This window comes from Eschrichtius robustus, chromosome 17, assembly GCF_028021215.1.
Source record: "Eschrichtius robustus isolate mEscRob2 chromosome 17, mEscRob2.pri, whole genome shotgun sequence".
Taxonomy (NCBI): Eukaryota; Metazoa; Chordata; class Mammalia; order Artiodactyla; family Eschrichtiidae; genus Eschrichtius; species Eschrichtius robustus.
In genome coordinates this window covers 70,405,696-70,428,067 of record NC_090840.1, presented here as the reverse complement: position 1 = coordinate 70,428,067, position 22,372 = coordinate 70,405,696, and the positions used below count along the sequence as shown (strand labels likewise).

The 22,372-nt window shown below is 46.5% G+C and overlaps 1 protein-coding gene across 2 annotated transcripts in view; it reads left to right on the top strand.

Moving 5' to 3' along the window:
* The window catches only part of C17H8orf76 (chromosome 17 C8orf76 homolog), a 41,996-nt gene that overhangs the window by 14,243 nt on the left and 5,381 nt on the right, over positions 1–22,372 (top strand). The window contains exons 5-6 of one of the 2 annotated variants that reach the window (XM_068525305.1): positions 5,348–5,480; positions 9,746–10,064. In XM_068525305.1, coding sequence (XP_068381406.1) covers positions 5,348–5,480; positions 9,746–9,943 — 331 coding nt within the window. In that variant the 3' untranslated portion in view covers positions 9,944–10,064. Of the gene's footprint in view, positions 1–5,347; positions 5,481–9,745; positions 10,065–22,372 lie in introns of those variants that run through there. The other variant, XM_068525306.1, reaches the window with a different exon arrangement.

The window sequence follows — 22,372 nt, the reverse complement described above, 5'->3', positions numbered from 1 at the left end:
TCTTCAAATATTTTCTCAGTCCCTTTCTTTTTCTCTTCTTCTTCTGGGACCCCTATAATTTGAATGTTGGTGTGTTTAGTGTTGTCCCAGAGGTCTCTGAGACTGTCCTCAATTCTTTTCATTCTTTTTTCTTTATTCTGCTCTGCAGTAGTTATTTCCACTACTTTATCTTCCAGGTCACTTATCTGTTCTTCTGTCTCAGTTATTCTGCCATTGATCCCTTCTACAGAATTTTTAATTTCATTTATTGTGTTGTTCATCGCTGTTTGTTTGCTCTTTAGTTCTTCTAGGTCCTTGTTAAACGTTTCTTATATTTTCTCCATTCTCTTTCCAGAATTTTGGACCATCTTTACTATCATTATTCTGAATTCTTTTTCAGGTAGACTGCCTATTTCCTCCTCATTTGTTAGATCTGGTGGTTTTTTGCCTTGCTCCTTCATCTGCTGTGTGTTTCTCTGTCTTCTCATTTTGCTTAACTTACTGTGTTTGGGGTCTCCTTTTCACAGGCTGCAGGTTCGTAGTTCCCATTGTTTTTGGTGTCTGTCCCCAGTGGCTAAGGTTGGTTCATTGGGTTGTGTAGGCTTCCTGGTGGAGGGGACTAGTGCCTGTGTTCTGGTGGATGAGACTGGATCTTGTCTTTCTGGTGGGCAGGACTGCATCTGGCTGGGTGTTTTGGGGTGTCCGTGGCCTTATTATGATTTTAGGCAGCCTCTCTGCTAATGGGTGGGGTTGTGTTCCTGTCTTGCTAGTTGTTTGGCATAGGGTGTCCTGCACTGTAGTTTTCTGGTTGTTGAGTGGAGCTGGGTCTTGGCATTGAGATGGAGATCTCTGGGAGCTTTTCGCTGTTTGATATTATGTGGAGCTGGGAGGTCTCTTGTGGACCAGTGTCCTGAACTTGGCTCTCCCACCTCAGAGGCACAGCCCTGACGCCTGGCTGGAGCACCAAGAGCCTGTCATCCCCACAGCTCAGAATAAAAGGGAGAAAAAAAGAAAGAAAGAGGGCTTCCCTGGTGGCGCAGTGGTTGAGAATCTGCCTGCCAATGCAGGGGACACGGGTTCGAGCCCTGGTCTGGGAAGATCCCACATGCCGCGGAGCAACTGGGCCCGTGAGCCACAACTACTGAGCCTGCGCGTCTGGAGCCTGTGCTCCGCAACAAGAGAGGCCACGATAGTGAGAGGCCCGTGCACCGCGATGAAGAGTGGCCCCCGCTTGCCACAACTAGAGAAAGCCCTCGCACAGAAACGAAGACCCAACACAGCCAAAAATAAATAAATAAATAAATAAAAATTAAAATTAAAAAAAAAAAAATAGAAATTACTATGAATTGAGAGGCTAAACGCACCATGGAAGACATTTCATCCCCTTTAAAAAAAAAAAAAAAGAAAGAAAGAAGACAAAATAAAATAAAGTAAAATAGAATAAAGTTATTAAAATAAAAAATTTTAAAAAATTATTAAAAAAAATTTTTTTTAAGTAATTAAAAAACAAAAAACGAACAGAGAGAACCCTAGGGCAAATGGTAAAAGCAAAGCTATACAGGCAAAATGACACAGAGAAGCATACACATACACACTCACAAAGAGAGAAAAAGGAAAAGATATATATATATCGTTGCTCCCAAAGTCCACCTCCTCAATTTGGGATGATTGTTGTCTATTCAGGTATTCCACAGATGCAGGGTACATCAAGTTGATTGTGGAGATTTAATCCTCTGCTCCTGAGGCTGCTGGGAGAGACTTCCCTTTCTCTTCTTTGCTCGCACAGCTCCTGGGGTTCAGCTTTGGATTTGGACCCGCCTCTGCGTGTAGGTCGCCCGAAGGCCTCTGTTCTTCGCTCACACAGGACGGGGTTAAAGGAGCAGCTGATTCGGGGGCTCTGGCTCACTCAGGCCCGGGGGCGGGGGGAGGGGTATGGATGCGGGGCGAGCCTGTGGCGGCGGAGGCCACCGTGACGTTGCACCAGCGTGAGGTGCGCCGTGCTTTCTCCCGGGGAAGTTGTCCCTGGATCATGGGACCCTGGCAGTGGCGGCCTGCACAGGCTCCTGGGAGGGGAGGTGTGGAGAGTGCCCTGTGCTTGCACACAGGGGAAGCGATATTTTAAACAAGAAATTTTTCACTCACATTCCACAGAAAGCTACCGAAGAAGGAAATCTGCTCGTGTTTTCAAGTCACTATTAATAATGCAAATAAACAACGTTTAATTCATTCTACAGGGAATTCCCATGGTTCAGGGACTCCCATGGTTTTGGATCCATAGTGTATATAAGAGTTTAGGGAAAGGGGAGAATACACTAGACCAGTTCTGTAATTTATGAGAGAAACAGACTCTCTTAGGTCTCAGATAATACCAAAAAATGTAGCATTGGGTTTTGTTTTTTTTGTTTTTATTTTTTTTAAACTCTGAAGAATTCAAGAAGTATTGATGTTAACAGTGAGTCTTACTGAAATTGGTATCTATCTGGCAGATTTTAAACTTCCTTCAGCAGATGTTTATTTAGCATTGCCTATATCACTTTAATTCAGAAGTGCATTGAACGACAGCTGGGTTCCAGGCACCTGCTGGGGCCTGGGATCATAAAGATCATCAAAAAAGAGTCCCTTTCCTTACACTACTCAGCGTATTGAGGAAAACATATGTGCAGTCGGTGACCGGCAGCACAGGTGCTAAACAGTGTGTCAGTGGCAGAGAACCCTTCAGGGACCAGTCCCCGGGACCTGTGCAGAGTGGCAGGAAGAAGGACCTCCACAGAGGGAATGGGGCTCCTGGGAACATTTGTCAGTTGTGTAGATGAATGTGTACTCGATGCTGTGTATACATTATTTCATTTTAACCCTCACCACTCTCTGGGGTAGATGTTGGGATCCCAGTGTACAGACTGGGGAGCTGATTTGGAATCATGCCCAAGGTGGCGCAGCTGTGAAGTGCTGCTGGGATCTGGACCCAGATCTTTGACTCCAGAGCCTGTGTTCTTGCCAGGATATCTTGCGAGAGAGAAAGCACGGCCCAAGGAGTGGAAGGGCTGGCGTAGCATGGTGGTGTCACGTGGTCCGGTGCAGTGAGAGCAGCTTTGGTGGCAGGAGCCCGAGAGCTAGGCTGTGGACCCCGAGACCAGAACAGCATCGTGAGCAGGAGGCAGGACCTTGGAGTCAGATCCCAGTTTAAGGAACCTAATAAATCGTTGTTATTGAGGGAATAAGCCTGGACTTGCGCGCTTGCTCACTCACCGTCTGACCTTACACAAATTACTTCACCTCTCCGATCTCCAGTTTCCTCATCTTGACAGATGGAGAAATGGGAGAAATGCCTACTTGGTGGAGTTGTGAGGTTTAAAGTATCTGAAGCACTTATTGTAGTATGCAGTGTGTGTAAACATTTGGTAAATGTTGTACTTCTGCTGTTTTGTTTTTATTAGCACGAGGCGTTAAATGTCATCTTAAAGAGTTTGGTCCTTATGCTGAAGGTCTGAAGAGTATTTATATGTTTAAGTGGTGTGACAAGAGCTCTGATTTCGAGGGAGATCTGGTGGCTAGGAGGACGTATTAGAGGAAGGAGTTTGGATCCAGGGACAGCAGGGAAGGGGCTGTGGACTAATCGGTGGATGGTGCCGAGGCCCTGACCTAGCACAGTGCGGTGAGAATCAAAAGGGGAAATGGATGGCACTGAGGATGGAACAGACGGGACTTGGTGACGAGCTGAATGTGTGGGTAGGCCAGGGTGGGGAGGGGAGGACAGAGGAGTCAGACAACCCTGAAGAGTCTGCCTTGGGGGTGAGGGTGGATGGTGGTGCCTCCACTGAGACAGGACAGGGCGGGAGAGCAGAGCGGATCGAGAGTGGGAATCCAGCTGGAGTTTTCCATTAGAAGTGGGAGCTGAGCTCAGAAGAAGGGAGGTAGAGGTTGAGGAGCTCCAGGAAAGATCAGCGATCAGATGGAGTGAGAAGAAGCTTTGAAGTCGAGAGGTCTTGTGAGACCTTTGAGAAGGCAATTCCATTAGCAATGCGGTGACAAGGCAGATTGCAGAGGACTGAGGGTGAATGAACATGAAATGGAGGCAGCAAGGGTAAGCAGTATTTTCAAGTAACTTCAGGAGCAAGAGAGAGAAAGCAAGGACATAAAGAGGCCACGTGTGTAAGTGCCTCCAGAGGCCAGGTAGGTGATGTGAAGAGTCAGAGTGAAGGCCAATGAGGTCATGTTGTTTTATAAAGCTCCAGCGGCTTCCCATTGCGCTTATGTAAACTCCACGTTTCTTTCCGTGGCTTGCAAGGGCTTATGTGAGTTGGCCCTGCCTGTCTTTTTCTCCTCTTTCACTACAGTTTTCTTCTTGGCTGTGTTCCGGCCACAGAGATGTTCCTGATTTTCAGACTCGTCAAGCTGGTTCTTATGTCAGGGCCCCCTTCCCCTGGCCAAGCCCTCTTCCCCGACACGTTCTTGTGGCTGGCTCCTTACCATTTGAGCCTTAGCTTGAGTGGTAGCTCAAAAAAGCCTTCCATCACTGCCCCATCTGAGGTAGACGCTTCGTCCACCCTGTCTTGAGTTTTTGTTTCATAGCCTTCATCACTGCCTGAGATGATCTTATTTACTTGGGACTGCTCTCCTTCCGTTCCTTGAGGCAGAAACCTGTCTGTTTTGCTCACCAACATCCCTCAATGCCTAGAGTAGTGTGTGGGGCATTTCTCAAGGCAGGAAATGAGTGAACAGGAGAGCTGAGTGCTTCTGGATGTAGCAGTGAGGCCTGAGGGGAATTGGGAAAATCTACAGTCAGCATTTTAGAAAACAATGAAGAGAAGGAGGCGTGGGAGGAGAGCAAGAGGAGGCCAGGTCATGACCGTGATGGGGAGATCGGGGCGAGCCGGTTGCAAAGTGGTCATCAGAGGGTCATCGAAGGTTTGGCCCTGCTGCGGGTAATTGAAGCGTGCTAGGGATTCTGTTTAGTCCTTGAGGTCAGGTAGCCCTGGGTTCAGGGAGACGGAAGGGTCATAGAGCACTGACTTCAAAGAGCTACATCCTGACACTTCTGGGGAGGAGCCTTTGATTGGGAGGTTTGTTCTTTTCACTCTGAATTGTTTGTGCTTTCAATCACTCGACTTCTACAGGAAGCTCTTTTGAGGCTTGCTCTCTAAAGATTCCTTTGAGAAGTTTTGGTCTATGAATTTTAGAAAAGATAACTCTCCAGTGTAAAGTTGGGCAATTCGTTGAGAGTAGGAGCTTTAGGGATTCACATGAAGGTGAGGACCTTCTCTTTAGCCGAGTTGGACTCACATCCAGCCCAGTTCCAGTGCTATGTATGAGCATGTCCTCACTGCTGTCCTTTATGTGAGCCTACACGTTGGGACTTTCTGTTTTTCAGGCTTTTGCTTCAGCTTGCCCAATCTCAGCAAACATCGTTTGCTTTGGAGAGGAACTTAAAGACTCAGCAGGAAATTGAAGCTAAAATGAAAGGGTTCAGCTTCAAAGAAGACACTTTGCTGTTGATAGCAGAGGTGAGTGTGTTCTCTAGGGTTTATGTGAAACAAAGTATCATAGATATTTTTCCTGGCTCGGAGACCATTTTTTTAAAAACAGGGCCAAATCGCATCTTCTAAAGGACTTCTGTCTCCCTCCTTTACGTGCCTTTTGATCACTTAACCCCCGAAAGCGGCCTCTTCATCCTTTCTGAGCAGTAGCCTGCTGTGAGGCAGGGGCTGTGTTTCGTTTACTTGTCAGTGCTTGTTAGTACCTGCCTGCTTGAACATCAGAAATGCCCCGTAATTGATTTGTGAGTGCTGAATAAATGAATGAATGAGTGACTTGACATTTGGGCGGCTCTTTTGTCTGTTTTTTCTCCTGTTCGTCCTCAGAACAGCCTGTGGGATGGGGGGGGGGGGGAGCTGGAGTGAGGCTCATAGAGGCTGTGACTTGCCTAAGGTCAGATTTTAAGTGGCAGAACTAGTTTGGAACCCATCCAGCTCCAAGTCCATTTTCTTTCTGCTCCACCCTGTTACTACTTTGATGGTTGCAGAGAAATTCAAATGTCAGGTTTTTTTTTTAACTTGGTCTGTGGTAATTTCTGCCTGAACTCAGATAGAGTGATTGCTGGAATAGATAGCTCTTTGGGGCCCCCCCAGAATTTAAAAATGTCTTATCTTTAATAATGTCTTATCTTTATCTTAGCTAGATTTTAAGTTCCTTATAAGTAAGACATCCTTACAAGATGTCTTAAACATCTTCACGTTCTTCCCCACGTGTGACTAGAATAGTAGTCCTCTGCCTGGACAATGCATGGGAAATACCTGCGTTTAAAATAGCTTTTTTAAAAAAATGTCTGGGCCCTCTTTGGGATGATAATGTGCATTTCATTTTGGCTCTGTTACTTTTACTTAACATTGTGACATGAGCATGACCCTGTATACTTTTTTTTTTTTAATTAATTACTTAATTTTTGGCTGTGTTGGGTTTTCGTTTCTGTGAGGGCTTTCTCTAGTTGCGGCAAGCGGGGGCCACTCTTCATCGCGGTGCGCGGGCCTCTCACTATCGCGGCCTCTCTTGTTGCGGAGCACAGGCTCCAGACGCGCAGGCTCAGTAGTTGTGGCTCACGGGCCTAGTTGCCCCGCGGCATGTGGGATCTTCCCAGACCAGGGCTCGAACCCGTGTCCCCTGCATTTGCAGGCAGATTCTCAACCACTGCGCCACCAGGGAAGCCCCTGTATCCTTAAGTATTTCTTAATTACATACTTTTTTCTTTTTATAGTTGTTTTATTTGAATTAGGGTCCATATAAGGTCCACATACTGTGTTTGATTCTTTTGTCTCTTACATCTCTTTAATTTTATAACAGTTCGCCTTCCCCCTCTTTTTTTTTTCTTTGGGTGATAAAAAATATATCTAACATAAAATTTGCCATCTTAATTGTTGTTTAGTGTACAATTCAGTGGCATTCACGGTGTTGTGCAACCACCAGCACTGTTTCCAAAACGTTTTCATCACTCCAAATAGAAACACTTTAACCATTAAGCAATAATTCCCATTCCCTCTCCCCACCACACCCCTACCCCAACCTCAACCTCAACCTCTGGTAACCTCTAATCTGCTTTTTGTGTCTATGAGTTTGCCTGTGCTAGATATTTCAAATAGTGGAATCATAGAATATTTGTCCTTTTATGTTTGGCTTTTTTCACTTAGCATAATGTTTTCAAGGTTCATCCATATGTATCAGAACTTCATTCCTTTTTATGGCTGAATAATATTCCATTGTGTGTGTGTGTGTGTGTGTGTGTGTATGTGTATATATACACACACACCCACACACCCCACATCCTGTTTGTCCATTCATCATCTGTTGATGGGCACTTGCATTGTTTCTACCTTTTGGCTTTTGTGAATAATACTGCTATGGACATTGGCATACAAGTATCTGTTTGAGTTCCTGATTTCAGTTCTTTTGGGCATCTACCTAAGAATGGAATTGCTGGGTCGTCTGGTAATTCTGTGTTTAACTTTTTGAGGAACTGCCAAACTGCATTTTATTTTATAGGCTGATATTTTTACCTAACATTGTGGTATGATCATGACACTGTATCCTTAAATATTATTTGAGTACATAATTTTTAATGACTGGATAGTAGTCCAGTTACAGCTTTTGATGAGCTATCATTTATTTACTTAAGTCCTATATTGGACATTTAACAAATATTCAGTACCGATTTTAATAAGTCTTTGCAAAAAAAAAAAATCAGTTTTTGTGTTTGTTTTAGAATAGATTACTGGAAATAGAATCCCTGGGTTAAAGTATATGAACATTTTAAAGCCTCGAAGCATGTTTCCAAATTGTCATTAAGAAAGATTGGTTCCGGGAATTCCCTGGCAGTCCAGTGGTTAGGACTCCGCACTTTCACTGCTGAGGGCTCGGGTTTGTCCCTGGTTGGGGAACTAAGATCCTGTAAGTCATGCGGTGTGGCCAAAAAAAAAAAAGAGAGAGAAGAAAGGTTGGTTCCGTTTATATATCCTCCAGCAGCATATGAGAATACTGATTTTCCTTCTCCAAACCTAGGTATTAGGTTGAACCATGTGAAATTGTCAATATTCAATCATTTTGACCATAAAACCAGAATTTTATATTGAACAACTTAATGTTATTACTTTTTAAAATCTGTATTTTCATTGGTAAAAATAGCGCTTTTTAATATTACTGTTGATTTGATTACTAATAAAATGAACAATTTTTGCACACATTCATTGGCCATTTATATTTTGTGAAATACCTAGTCATGCTTTTTCTTCGTTATTCGTATGTTTCTGCTTTTCTTATTAATTTTAAGAGCTCTCTCTACGCTAGGCTTACTAACCTCTTATATGTTGCAGTATTTTCTGAAGTTTATGATACTTTTGATATATAGAAGTTTAAAATTTTTATTTGGCCAAAGACTTCTGCAGATTTTTTGACACCTGTGAGTGATATACCTGCTGAGCCCGCTTTTTGGAATATTGCATTGTTTGAGTATTACTATTATTCAATTCTCTCTCTTTTTTTTTTTAATTAAAAAAAACACTTTTGGTGTTATACCCCAGATTTTAAAATACTGTATTTCATTGAGTCCAAGCAGTCATCAGTTGTTAAGAGGCATAATTATTTGATGTGCCACTGAAAGAAAATAAGATGCTCTTTACACTGTGACACACCAGTGGTTATAAGATACATCTTGATTTCAGAAATGTTAAAATACAAAAACAAAAATTGTCTTTGAATTGATGAAAATAACCTGGCTTAATAAATCCTGACAGTTGCTGTTCATCCCGTCAGCTCTCGCCTCAAACAATAAGTAGTCTTTGAAGATTTAAAGCCATTGGAACCCGTTCTTTGAGTGGGTTTCTAATCCATTATAATTTGAGTATTCATGGACACATAGGACCTCAGGGTTTGTAGGAAACCTAGGGACCATCTAGTCCAAATCCAAGTGACAAATTCCCTCTACAACATCCCTGCCAAATGGCTCCCTAACTTTTCATGCTGAATCGTGGGAAATGTTTTGGAACTTAATTTTAGTTCACTGTCCTTACCAAAGGTGGGCTGATCACTTGACGAGTTCAGATGCAAGCTTCTTACGAACTTAACTTGGTGGGTGTCTTGTCAAAGAGAAACTAACGCAGAACCTGGACCTGGATCTGACCAGTAGGGAGCAGTATTGTGCCTTCAGAGTGCGGGGCATGCTCTTAAGTCCCTGAGGTTGCTTTGGTAACCTTTCTGGAGGGATGGAATCTCTCTGGATCAGGAAAGTGTGGACTCAGCTACTTGCTGCTCGACTGTTTGCTGCCTTTGATTTCTTTGGAGAACTTCTAAGAGAAGGGATCTGTGCTCTCTACACAGCAGCAGTTACATTCTGTGCAAACTCTGCTTTTCTGTCATTTTACAAGGAGGGAGGATCCCTCGCGGTGCATTCTTGTCAGCTGAAGATGCTCTATGATATAAGAAGGTTGACTCACTCCCTGTAGCCTGAATGGTACTGCTGCCATGCTAGTGCTTTGGTGATTTGTTTACTCAGGGAAAGATGAGACTGGAAGTAGGGGATGTTGTACAAATGTGGTCTTGGATCACTGCTTCTGAATAAACATCTTTTCGATATGTTGAATTGTTAGAGTTGTCCCCTGGCTGCTAAAGAAATCCTTCTGTACGAAATCCTTTACGCTTGATAAATAGCATGGTCTTCATTCCGTGTCTGCTTCCCCTGTTATTGGGACAGGCGTTGTTTTTTTTTTTTCCCCTCCTACTGCAGGTTATGGGCGAAGATATCGTCCCAGAAAAAATAAGAGATGAGGTTCACACAGAGGTGAAGTGTGTTGGCCCTGCAGCTCTGACTGCCTTGGTGATCGCGTCTTCGAAAGAATTTGAAGACAAGTGGTTCAGAAAGATCAAAGACCACTTCTGTCCCTTTGAAAATCAGTTCCATACAGAGATACAGATGTTGGTTTAGTGGTCCCTTTAAAAACAGAGCAAAACATCTTGTATTGTATTAATTGTGCTGGTTTACTTCAGACAGAATCCACTGCTAATCATGGAACATACTGAATTAAAAACAATTATTTATGTCTTATAAAAATGGCTTCTCTCCCAGCTTATTTCTACTGTGTTCGGTTTTTTGGTTTTTTGTTTTCTTTTTAGGTTTTTGTCATTCACTTACGTGAGGCCTACTGCCCCTTTAGAAGATAATCTGTTGGGAAAGTGTATAAAAGAGACTTACAGATTTTATTGTCTTTTAAAACAGTTATTGTATTATAATCAGCGATGTAAGTATCTACGTTGTTTAGGTGAATTCATCAGGAATGACCAAGAATGCTGCAGTGTGATGGTAAACCATTTCCAGGAAGGGTGTGTCGAGGTCTGCGAAGGCTCTGAGACTTTACCACACCTGTCAGCCCACGCATTAACCTGCCAGTGTCATAGATGCTGCAGGAGACTTGATTACTCGTGGCCCAGAGAACAGGATAAGCTTCAGCATATTTGTATCAGTTCCTTTGCCTCCAAGTCCCAGGGCTGGTGACACATATGAGCCCAAATGAAAGAGTGTACGTGCAGTGGGGTGCGTTATAGGAGAGGAACCCTGAGCTTAGGAGACGCAGATCCTTTATAACGAACAGTAAGCAGGCCTGCCCTGTGCTCCAGGGGAGAACACTCTCTCTTTTTTAAGGCTGTTTGCTTTGCAAGCATCGTTGAGAAGATAGTCTGGAATGAAGGGCTGTAAGTGCCTTCCTTGCTCACAAGATGTACGGAAACACGAGACCCATGGAGCTCTGTCTCAGGTGATTATCTTCTCCTTTCAGCCACACAGATTATAATCAGTATAACATCATCTTCAAATGCAAAAGGCTTACTTGAATTATCTGGGTGGAAGAGCTCCCTTATGAGAAGTGAAATTTAGTAATAGACCAAAAACTTCGTCAGGTGTTGTCCCACATAGCTTTTTTTTTCCCCATGGTTAATATTTTATTTTCTTTAAAAATGTTTATGCCTTTGTAAATTATTATAATTACATTTCAATGTTATATTCTTTTTTTTTAACATCTTTATTGGAGTATAATTGCTTTACAGTGGTGTGTTAGTTTCTGCTTTATAACAAACTGAATCAGCTATACATATACATATATCCCCATATCTCCTCCCTCTTGCGTCTCCCTCCCACCCTCCCTATCCCACCCCTCTAGGTGGTTACAGAGCACCGAGCTGATCTCCCTGTGCTATGCGGCTGCTTCCCACTAGCTATCTATTTTACACTTGGTAGTGTATGTATGTCCATGCCACTCTCCCACTTTGTCACAGCTTACCCTTCCCCCTCCCCATATCCTCAAGTCCATTCTTTAGTAGGTCTGTGTCTTTGTTCCTGTCTTGCCTCTAGGTTCTTCATGACTTTTTTTTTAGATTCCATATATATGTGTTAGCATACGGTATTTGTTTTTCTCTTTCTGACTTCACTCTGTATGACAGAGTCTAGGTCCATCCACCTCACTACAAATGACTCAATTTCGTTTCTTTTTATGGCTGAGTAATATTCCGTTGTATATATGTGCCACATCTTCTTTATCCATTCATCTGTCGATGGACACTTAGGTTGCTTCCATGTCCTGGTTATTGTAAATAGAGCTGCAGTGAACATTGTAGTACATGACTCTTTTTGAATTATGGTTTTCTCAGGGTATATGCCCGGTAGTCCCACACAGCTTTTAATTTTTTTTTTCTCAGTAGAGGGAAGAAAATTCCAACCCTGGGCAAAAAGGTGAAGTCATCAGGATTTCCCATCCACTTCACCAGCTCGTTTCTCCCTTTCCCAGGCCCCTTCCCAAAACAGACGAAGGTCTGGTTTTGTTTATAGTTTGAGACTCTTTTAGTATGAGTGAGAACATGACAAGCAATTGCAGGTTTAGTCATTTATCTCTAATGTGAAACAAAAGACTTTGTATATTTAACAGGCATTTCAATTTTTAGGAACCATTAAAAAGTATGGAAACCCCTTCACTGCTCCCCACTGCCCCCCATCCCTTCATTGAGTCATTAATAATCACTTACTGGGTCCTGTTAGGGGACAGGCATTGTGTGGTTGCCATGGAGACACTGGTTACTGTGGAGTTTATGGTCTAGTTGTGGGTGGCCTGCAGGATAGAGCCCAAAGGGACGGTGGTTGCCAAGCCCCTCACGACACAGCCTTTGGCTCCCAGGGGCTTCTCGTCTTTCCCCGCTCCCAACCTTTGAATGTGCCCTATTTGTCACCTTTAGGCTTTCAGGCCAGCAACTCAGCCTGGAACCTCTCCCCACCCACTGCCGTCATGTGGCTAATTCGTATTCGGCTCACAGGTCTCCACCTGGTTTCAGCTTCCAGAAATCTTGATCCCCAAGTGGTGGTAGGTTTTGCGCTGTGTTCCTTCCCTGCTCTTTGACCCCTGTATTGGCCCTTATTATGCTGTCTTGTCATAGCCTGTTTGTTTTCCATGAGACGCTTTAAACTTTGTAAACTCAGGGACTAGGACTGTCTTGTTCATATTTGTATCCGGAGGGCGGAACACCTGGCATCTCGCCAAATGTTTGTGGAGAAGAATCACTGAATTAATTGGCCAGCGTCTTTGTTTGCACAAAAGGTTAATGCCCCAAAGGTCTGACAGTGCTGAGGCAGTCTGCTCAGAAACGTTGCCCATTTCTCTTTCTGTAGCTGAAACCCCTTCCTCCCGTTCATCTAGGCCTCCTGGATATGCCCTTTTCTCTCTTAGCTTCTCTAGGTTTCCTCTAATCCTAGTGCCCTTCTAACTTTGCCCAGACTTTTAGCTTGCAGCCCCTTGGCTTTCCTCCCAGACCCACTATCAATGCTGTCGTGCACCGCTGAGTGGTCTCCGTGGATCTGCCCACACCCTCACTCCCGCCCCACCTCACTCTCCTGGCAGCAGCGCGTCCACCCACCTGAGAACCCAGCCTCCTGTACCTCGATACCCCAGCTGTAACGCAGGGCAGGAAGGGGCAACCCAGGAAGAATGGGCATCTCTGGGTGTCATCACACACAAGTCATCTTGATCATTTCCAGCACAGATGGTGAAGGTAATTAACTGAGCAATGATTATGGTAAAGAAGTCTTGAGCCTGCCTCCTAACCCCACCCTCTTGTTGATGAATGAATCACTCAGAAGGTGAGCAAATGTGAAGCACAGAGATGTCTGTCTGCCCTCCAGTAGGTGGGGTGGGACCCAAGGGCAATTCTTGCCTCTCGTGACTCAAAAGGCCTGTCTTCAGTGTTTTCTCCCAAGGGGGGGTGGCTATGCCCAGTATTTGAGCTGGTGAGAGTCCTTTGTCTTTTATATTCTTACACCCCTGCAATCTTATACTATAGCCAAAGAGATCTTATACAAATAAAGATTGCTCTCAGAGTCCTTCAGTGATTTCCCCGAGGCCTGGGAGGCCCCGTGTGGTCTGGCCCTGGCCCACTTCACCCCAGCTCACTCTGGTTTCTTTCATGTCTTTGAACTCGGCAAGTGTTCTCCCACCCAAGCCCTATGCCCATCCAGTTACCTTTACTTGGAACACTCCTCCCTGTGGTCCCTCAACCCTGCCATTACCTTGCCCTTCCTACAGATCCCAGCTCAAAGGTCACTCTCAGACAAGATGATTCTGAGTCCAGACTTGCTCAGGTCCCCCCTTTAAATGTTGTCAGAGCGCCTGCTTTTTTATTCCCCCCGCAAGGTGCTTAATGGAATCGTAATTGAATATTCTTTGTATGAATCCTCCTCGCTAGCTCATAAGCTCCGGGACTGTGTCTCTGGTTTGCCCCTTCATGGCGGAGCTCAGCTTCCTGGACATGCTGTGACTTCTGCCCAGTGCTGCTTTCCTGGAGCCCCAGGCACTTGAAGAGACAGCCTGAAGCCCGCTGAGCCAACAGCCAGTCCCTTCAGAGCTCCACTGCCAGCGCCACAGGTGCCCTCCCCCCCGCCCCCCGCCTGTGAGGTACCACATTCAACAAAGATGTGCTTCATTTTAGGAAAACCTAGGGTAGAAATCTCTATGAAACAAATCCAAGGCCGCTGTTTATAAAAATGATTATTTTAAATAGCAGCTTTCTAGTGCTTTTGAAATTCCGTCTATAAAAGTAGTTTATACACGACTTTCCAAGGTCTTAATCATGAAAACAAACAAGCAAACAAAAACCAGAGAGGATTATACAAAAGAATCCAAAGCTTGAGAAACAGTGGTCCTGATGAGGGGCAGCCTAGGGCTGCTCCAGTCCTGTCTTTGTGATCGAAGTGTGTCCACCAGGTGACTTTGCTAATGAGGTCAGAGAAAAAGGACAGGCATTTGTCTGCTTGGGGCTCACTGTTCCTTATCCTTTCCTCCTTCCTCGGCACAGAATGACTTGGTCACCTAAAACTTTGATGTTGTGTCTGCTCAGCCCTTGAGCTGACGACTACCCTGCCCCCCATCTCTGGGAACCTGGCAGCCATATTTGTCTTCACTGACCCTAATGATGGGAGAGAGGAAGCAGGGTTCACCTGACCTAAGCTGAGCCAATCAGAATCTCCCCTAGAGATGTAGAAATGAGTCTTCTCGTGTCTGAAACTGGGTCAAAACCGGGGCGTGGCTGTGTTTGCCAAATGGACTGGGGTATAGAGCAGGTCTGCAGAAAGAGAATGAAAGAGATGCCCAGAAAGGGGCAGAGGGACAGTCTCTGCTCTGCTGCCTCCTGATTCCAGGCCCTTCCTGTTCTCTAGGCCCAGCTACAGTCTTGGCTGAGACCTCCACGAAACACCTGGAGTGAGGTAGGCAGAATAATGGCTCCCGAAGCTGTCCTGATCCCCCAGGGTGTCCTAACCTGTGAATATGTTAGGTTACAATGCAAAGGGGAATTAAGGTTGCTTATCAACTGACCTTAAAATAGAGAGTATTATCCAGGTGAGCCCAGTGTAGTCACTGAGATCTTAGCAAATGGAAGATGGAGTGTATTAGGACTTGCCAGAGAAACAGACCCAATAGGTCTGATACAGATATATGTGAGAGGAGATTTAGTATAGGAATTAGCTCAAGTGGTTATGGAGGCCAAGAAGTCCCACCAGCTGTCTTCTGCAAGCTGGAGAACGGGGAAAACCAATGATACCATTCAGTTGAAGTCTGAAAGCCTGAAAATCAGGGGGCTGTTGGTATAAGTCTTGATCTGAGTCCAAAAGCCCGAGAACCAGGAGTGCCGATGTCCAAGGGCAGAAGGTAGATGTCCCAGCTCAAGCAGAGAGCGCAAGTTCATCCGTCCTCTGCCTTTTTGTTCCATTCAAGCCTTTGACAAATGGATGATTCCCACCTGCACTGGGGAGGGTGATCTTACTTAATTCACCAGCTCAAATGCTAATCTCCTCCAGAAACACTCTCAAGACACACCCAAAATAATGTTTTACCAGTTATCTGGGCATCCCTTAGCCAGTCAAGTTGACATAAAATTAACCATCACACGGAGGCAGAAGGAGTGGGTCAGGATCAGAGAGATGCTGTGCGGCTGGCTTTGAAGACGGAGGAAGAGGCCATGGGCCAAGGAGTGCAGGCGGCCTGTAGAAGTTAGAAAAGGCAAGGAAACAGATTCTCTCCTAGGGTGTCCAGGGGGGAACACAGCCCTGCTGACACCTTGATTTTAGTCCGGTGAAACCAATGTGGGAATTCTGAACTAGAAACTATAAGGTGATACATTTGTGTTGTTTTATGCCATGATGTTTGTGGTCATTTGTTATAGCCGCCATCGGAAACCAATATACAGAGTAACCTACCCATAAATTAAGATTGCTTGAGCTAGTTTCAGTTTCTGCTACTTGCAACCAAAGAATCCTGGTATGGACCACTTGGGTCCTTTCAATCTTGGTTTTAGAATAAGATATTGTGTCTCAGAAGGCTATTTCTTTTTTAAATGACATTCTTTTGTAAAACCTTGATAGAGCATCATTGTAGGAGATATCAAAGATAAGACACAACACCTATTTTTTTTTTTTTTTTTTAGAATTTATTTTAGGCATCACCTTTCTCCAGAGTACTTCCTGTCTCTCTAAGTCTCAGTTTGGATCCCTTTCTACGTGCCCCCTTAGTACCCTGTGCTTACCTGTGACATTCCACCTGTGACACGTTTAACTTTTCTGTCCTTTTCATTAGGTAGTGAGCTACATGAGGATAGTGACAATGTCTCCTTTATCTCTGAATCATCAAACAGCCCTTGATACATAATCAACCCAGGGCAAAAGCTGAATGATTTTACTGACAGTAAGGCAATCTCTATAGAAGCTGGAGGGAGATGAGACTTTGAATGGAATCCCTAGGGAGAAAGACCACAGAATTGCTTTATCCTAAACAAAAGGTGCAAAAGTTTTCCTACTCAGGTGCGATCCACAGCTGAGAGAGATTGTAAGTAAAGAGTCTAAGCTTTGCTGTGAACAAAGACTGCTAGGTGTGCTAGAGAACAGTAAGGTTGACAGAGAACCAAGGACTTAAGGTCGTTTCTCATGCTTTGCGTGGCTAAAGGGGATCAGTTTTCTCCTAGTAACTGAGGTTTTTTTGTTTTTGTTTTTTAAAAAAAACAAAGTTTCAGAATATCATTGATCTGTTCTTATAACTGGTGTTAGTCTTCAGAATTGGAATGACTTGAATCAAATGGTAAGGACTTCATTTCTGATTTCATTAGTAATTACCAGGAATTCATAATTCTGTCTCTGGCAAGTCATCTAATAGAGCCCAAGTTTGTGGAAGGGCCTTGGCTTGGTATCATGGACTGAAAAAGCTTGAGAAACTCATCTTTTTTTTTTTTTTAATTTATTTTTTTATACAGCAGGTTCTTATTAGTTATCCATTTTATACATATTAGACAACACCTATTTTCAAGGAGCTTCCATCTCTAGTAGGCGTAATAGGACATCCACATAAGTGGCAAATAAGGGTCAGGAGGGAGGACTTGACAGCGCAGGAATGCAGAGGAGGGGGGTTTTCATGAAGGTGGTAACATCTGAGCTGGACCTGGTGAGGGGGGTGGTTTGTGGCAGACTCGGCAGAGAATGGAAGGCAGGCCTGCGAGGTTTCGCAGTCGAGGGATGAGAGCGGCCAAGGCCTGGAGGACGTGAAGGCTGTTCATCCAGGTTAGCGGGTGTGAAGGGATGTGGTGGGTAATGAGGCTGGGCAGGTAAACCAGCATCAAATTCTGGATGATCTTGAGTGCCTGGTAGGGAACTTGACTTGGCGTGGGATATACTGAGCTATGAAAAGTCTCTGAGCCCGGGAATGGATGGTTTAGGGTTGTGCTTTAAGCTGATAATGCTGGTTTCACTTCCTGCGTGTTAAACAACCTTTCAGCTTTGTGCAATATGTGTTTTCTGGGTCTAGGAGATAACGAGCACTAACGTGGAGGGTGGAGGTGAACTCAAGTCACCGAGATGTCCCAACGCTTTGGGGAATTCACACTGTTGCAGAGTTTGTTACCCTGAAGGGCTTTCCCACCTAGAAAAGGCCAAACTCTTGACAGCTTTGCCCACTGCCCCTCCTGCCTTGTGCGCAGGTGAGTCCTCCTCACTTTCAGGTCTCAGCTCCGTCTCTCCTTCGCCCTCATTCGCTTGTAGACCCAGCAAACCACCGATCCGGGAACTGCAAACGCTGGAGGCAGGGAGGCTCTTGGCACCATCACATAAGCCCTCTGCAGAGGAGCTGGGACACCGCTGTTTCCACCCACGCGGGCTGCCCAGCCCCTGGCATACTGGGGGACAGGGTGGGGGGCAAGTGTGTGGTTAAATACATGAATTCAGGCCCTTTGGGAATGGAAGCCAGGGCTGGCCTCCAAGGACGGGGGATAGAGTCATTCAGCCAGGGGACTCTGCACTGGATGCTGCTTCACACCGTGCCCACAGGGAGGGCTCCCAGAGCAGCAGTGCTGGCGTGCCTCTCACAGGAGCTGTGCTGGGAGGACAGCACAACTGTGGGCGTTGGGGGGGAAAATCGGGGAGCCGGCCCTGGGGCCTTTCCACTTTAGGGCCACCATTCTCGAAGAGCAGCCGGCCACCAGAAGCAAGCACTGGCTCTGCTGGTAGAGGGGAGCAGTTTGTATCGAGAAGGGCCATCTCCGGAGGCCCAGCTGAGGTGCCGCAGGTGTCCGCTGTCCTGCAGCGGGGCCGGGGAGTGTGCGGGGGCGGAGGGCGAGCAGCTGCAGGTGGGTGTGCAGAGCCGGGGCTCCTCTGGCCACGTGGGCCGACGTGGGAGGCCTGCCTCTTAGGCCTGCATAGTGTCCCCCTAAAAGGCATACGTTGAAGCCCTAACCCAGTACCTCAGAATATGACCGTATTAGGAGATAAGACCTTTAAGCTCCTGGCACCAAAATCTGTATTAGTCAGGAATCTCCAGAGAAACAGAACCAATAGGATGTGTGTATCTACAGCTGTATCTGTATCTGCATCTCTGTGTCTATATTACCTGTCTGTATCTATAGCTACTTATGTACAGAGAGATTTATTATGAGGAATTGGCTCACACAGTTATGGAAGCTGACAAGTTCCAAGACCTACAGGTTGAGTCGGCAAGTTGGAGACCCAGGAGAGCCAGTGGTCTAGTTCCAAAGACCAGCAGGTTCAAGCCCCAGGAAGAACCAGTGTTTCAGTTTGAGTCTGATGGCAGGAAAAACCTATGTCCCAGTTCAGAGGCAGTCAGGCAGGAGGAATTCTCTCTTACCTGGGGGAGAGTAAGCCTTTTTGTGGTATTCAGGTCTTCAGCTGACTGGGGAGGCCTACCCACGTTAACAAGGGCAATCTGCTTTACTTACACTACCATTTTAAATGTTTATCTCATCCAAAAACACCTGCACAGAAACACCCAGAATAATGTTTGGCCAAATACATGGGCACCCCATGGTCCAGTCAAGTTGACACATAAAATAAACCATCAAAAGTCCATAGTTTGTCAACTTCATCTCCTTAAGTTCGTAATCCAATTTGACTGGTGTCCTTATAAGGAAAAGAAATTTGGACACACAAAAAAAGACACTAGGGATGCATATGGACAGAGGAAAGACTACGTAAGCACACAGCAAGAGGATGACCATCTGCAAGCCAAAGAGAGAGGCCTCAGGAGAAGCCAATCCTGCTGACACCTTGGTCTTGGACTTCCAGCCTCCAGAACTGTGAGAAACGTCTGTGGTTTATAAGCCACCCAGTCTTTGGTATTTTGTTATAGCAGCCCAAGTGGACAGGTCCTCACCATTTCTGAAAAGTCAGGGGAGAGGCCTGGCTTGTGCTCTTCAGGATCACAGGGAAAATGAGGTTCAGAGAGCTTGGGGGTTCCTCATTAACAACCATTTCAGTGGGTGCGTCTAGAAACTCTGTTCTCGGAGCCCAGCCCACCAGCCTAGAAGGTGTCTGTGTGAATTTGCCTGGTACGGTGAGCAGGCAGTGGAGGAAGGTGGCCTTGGCAGGCACGCTTATGAGCGCTGGATTCCAACCTCCCCTCACGTTTGGCCTTGTGCACACACTGCATCCTCATGCTGCGGCCACCTCCTCTGGGCCTCTCTGTCCACTCAGCCTGGCGCATCTTCGTGTGGACACCCTCACTCACCACACCCTGCAGAGGAGTGAAGTATGGAGCCCCTGGGAGGCAGCATGTCTATCTCAGTGGATATGCAGTGAACAACCAGGAAAAACGGTCGTTTATACTCATACATGTGTCTGCAATATTTACATTCTCTGATGACAGTTTTTCTGACACAAATACACTCTTCAGGAGGAAGCTGAGAAAGTGAGTGACGGTTTCTCTGTGTCCAACAGCTTTTTGGACCGAGTCCAGAAAATGAAGCACGTGAAGATGCTGAAGATGCGGCTGTGGCACTTCCAGGCCAGGCCAGCAGGGCCAGCAGAGTAGAGGCAGGGAGCCCAGGTCAAGGTGAGGGGGAGCGCAGGTCATCCTGGGGTGTCTGAATGACCCCCTCAGGAGCAAAGCTCCTTGACCAGTCAGTTAGCAACCATTGTGTGCGGGACCATCCATGGGGGGCCTGCAGAGATGCCCTCGGCCTCTTACCAGACAGATAGGGAGATAAGAGATCAGTGTCTGGTGAGGACCCAATGAATGCCACAGATCATTTCTAGGAGAGGGAGGCCTGGGGGGAAGGGATGGTCATTCCAGTCAACACCCCAGTCCTGGCTGATAACCCTACAGGTGGGTAATAGGATCCCTGATCCCTGGTTGGGGACTGTGTTTCCACCGTGTCCCCCCCTGAACATGACCATCATACAATTTCTTTCATTCTCTCACGTTCTTTTTCTTTTTGGCTGCGCCTCGCGCAGCTTGTGGGATCTTAATTCCCCATCCAGGGATCGAACCCGGGCCCTCGGCAGTGAGACCGCGGAGTCCTCACCACTGGACCACCAGGAAATTCCCATTCTCTCGTGTTTTTCACAGTGGTGGTTCTCGTGGGTGCCGCCCCCAGCTGACTCTGGCATTCTCCAGGACAGATGCGAGGCTGGGTCTCTTTGCCTGTTGCTGAAATCTGTTTGGCACACGGTGGGCACTCCACTGCTGTCACTGAATTTCACACTGTAGGAGAGACTGTACGTCTCAGGATGGCCCCCAGCAAGCAGGCCTGCCAAGGCAGGTGCAGGTGTGAGTCCCGCCTGGAGCAGAATTAAAGCTGGGGCAAAACTGGGTTTGGGAGGATTGGAAACTTGGATAAGGACTTGCTTTGGCTTTCAAGCACTGCCTTGCCAGGTGTGTAAAAGCCACGTAGTCCCCTGGTGAAAATGGTGTTTTGGGACAAGAGCCCAAGGCTGGGGGCCCTGGAGAGTCCACTCCCACAAAGGAACGGCCCAGCCTCACATCAGTGGGTCCCGAGATTTTCTCAGTGAGGCTAGGCTGGATCATGGTGCAGTAAGAAACAGCAAAAGTTTATTTCTTGCTCATACCACTTAGCCACTGCAGGTCAGTGCGGTAGGCACGTCCTGTTCTTTGTAGTCTCTTAGGAACCTGGGCTGGTGAAAGGGGCTCCATCTTGAGGTAAGGCCATCTGCACCCAAGTGCTTAAAAGCCTGGAAGCAGTCCTCAACACTTCCGCTCGCATTCCACTGGCCAAAGCAAACCACACCTAACTTCCCAGCCGGCTGGGATCACGAGGAAGTGACAAGGTGCTCAGAGGAGGAAAAACAATACTCACAAATCCCTAAGACGACTGCAGAGGGGAAACTGGCCGGTGGAGGAGGAGGGCTTGTTCTGGCTGCAGGCCCCCTGTCCACCCAGACTGAGCCGGACGCAGGGGCAGAGCCCATCTGTGGAGCTCTTGGCACCCCAGCAAGCTTTACCTTCCCAAAGCTTTCTCGTCAGGCTGTGAAATCAAGCTTAGGACACTCCACAGCCCTGGTCATTCTAACATCATGACGGCGGTCATCAGGACTGGGGCTTAAAAAACCTTCAGGAGGGGCTTCCCTGGGGCGCAGTGGTTAAGAATCCGCCTGCCAATGCAGGGGACGCGGGTTCGAGCCCTGGTCCGGGACGATCCCACATGCCGCGGAGCAACTAAGCCCATGCGCCACAACTACTGAAGCCTGCGCTCTAGAGCCCGCGAGCCACAACTACTGAAGCCAACGTGCCACAGCTACTGAAGCCCGCGCGCCTAGAGCCCGTGCTCCACAACAAGAGAAGCCACCGCAGTGAGAAGCCTGCGCACCGCAACGAAGAGTAGCCCCTGCTCGCTGCAACTAGAGAAAGCCCACGTGCAGCGACAAAGACCCAACGCAGCCAAAAATAAATAAATAAATAAATAAATAAATAAATAAATAAATAAATTTATTAAAAAAAAAAAAACCTTCAGCAACCAAAGGGCTTTTGTTGTTATTGTTGGATTTTCAGGAACTAAGGAAGAAAAAGGTGAAGTGAGGACAGAAATACAGTTTAAAACAAAAGCAAAGATGCCTCTGCCTCTGCCAGGAGTGTTGGACAAATACAGACAGGGCTGGGCTGCAGGGAGATGCCCTCTACAGAGCGCCACTCGGGATGCCATGTGCGTCAGGATTCAGAGGCCACCAGGAGGAAGGATTGTCCTCCCAGCCTCTGCAGCAAAGGCAAAGCTTCTGAGCCGGAGAAGGGCAACAGGAAGACATTTGCTGAGACGACTTGGTGGCGGGGGAGGACATGGAAACCCAAAGACGTGTGTGGGGCTTTTGCCCCTGCTTCTCTTGGACTGAAACAGCCCGGGTCGCATCCCTCCCCCCAGCCATACAGCCTTGTTCCTTAGGTCTTGGGTTACCTGTCACTTCTCTGGGAAGTGTCCTCTGGCCTCCCCAAGCTGGGCTGGCTGGCCCTCCTTTGTGCTCCCTAAGCATCCTGTGTTCTTCTTTCTACCCCAGCAAGGCTGTGCCCTCAGGATCTATTACCACCCCAGGAACAAACAG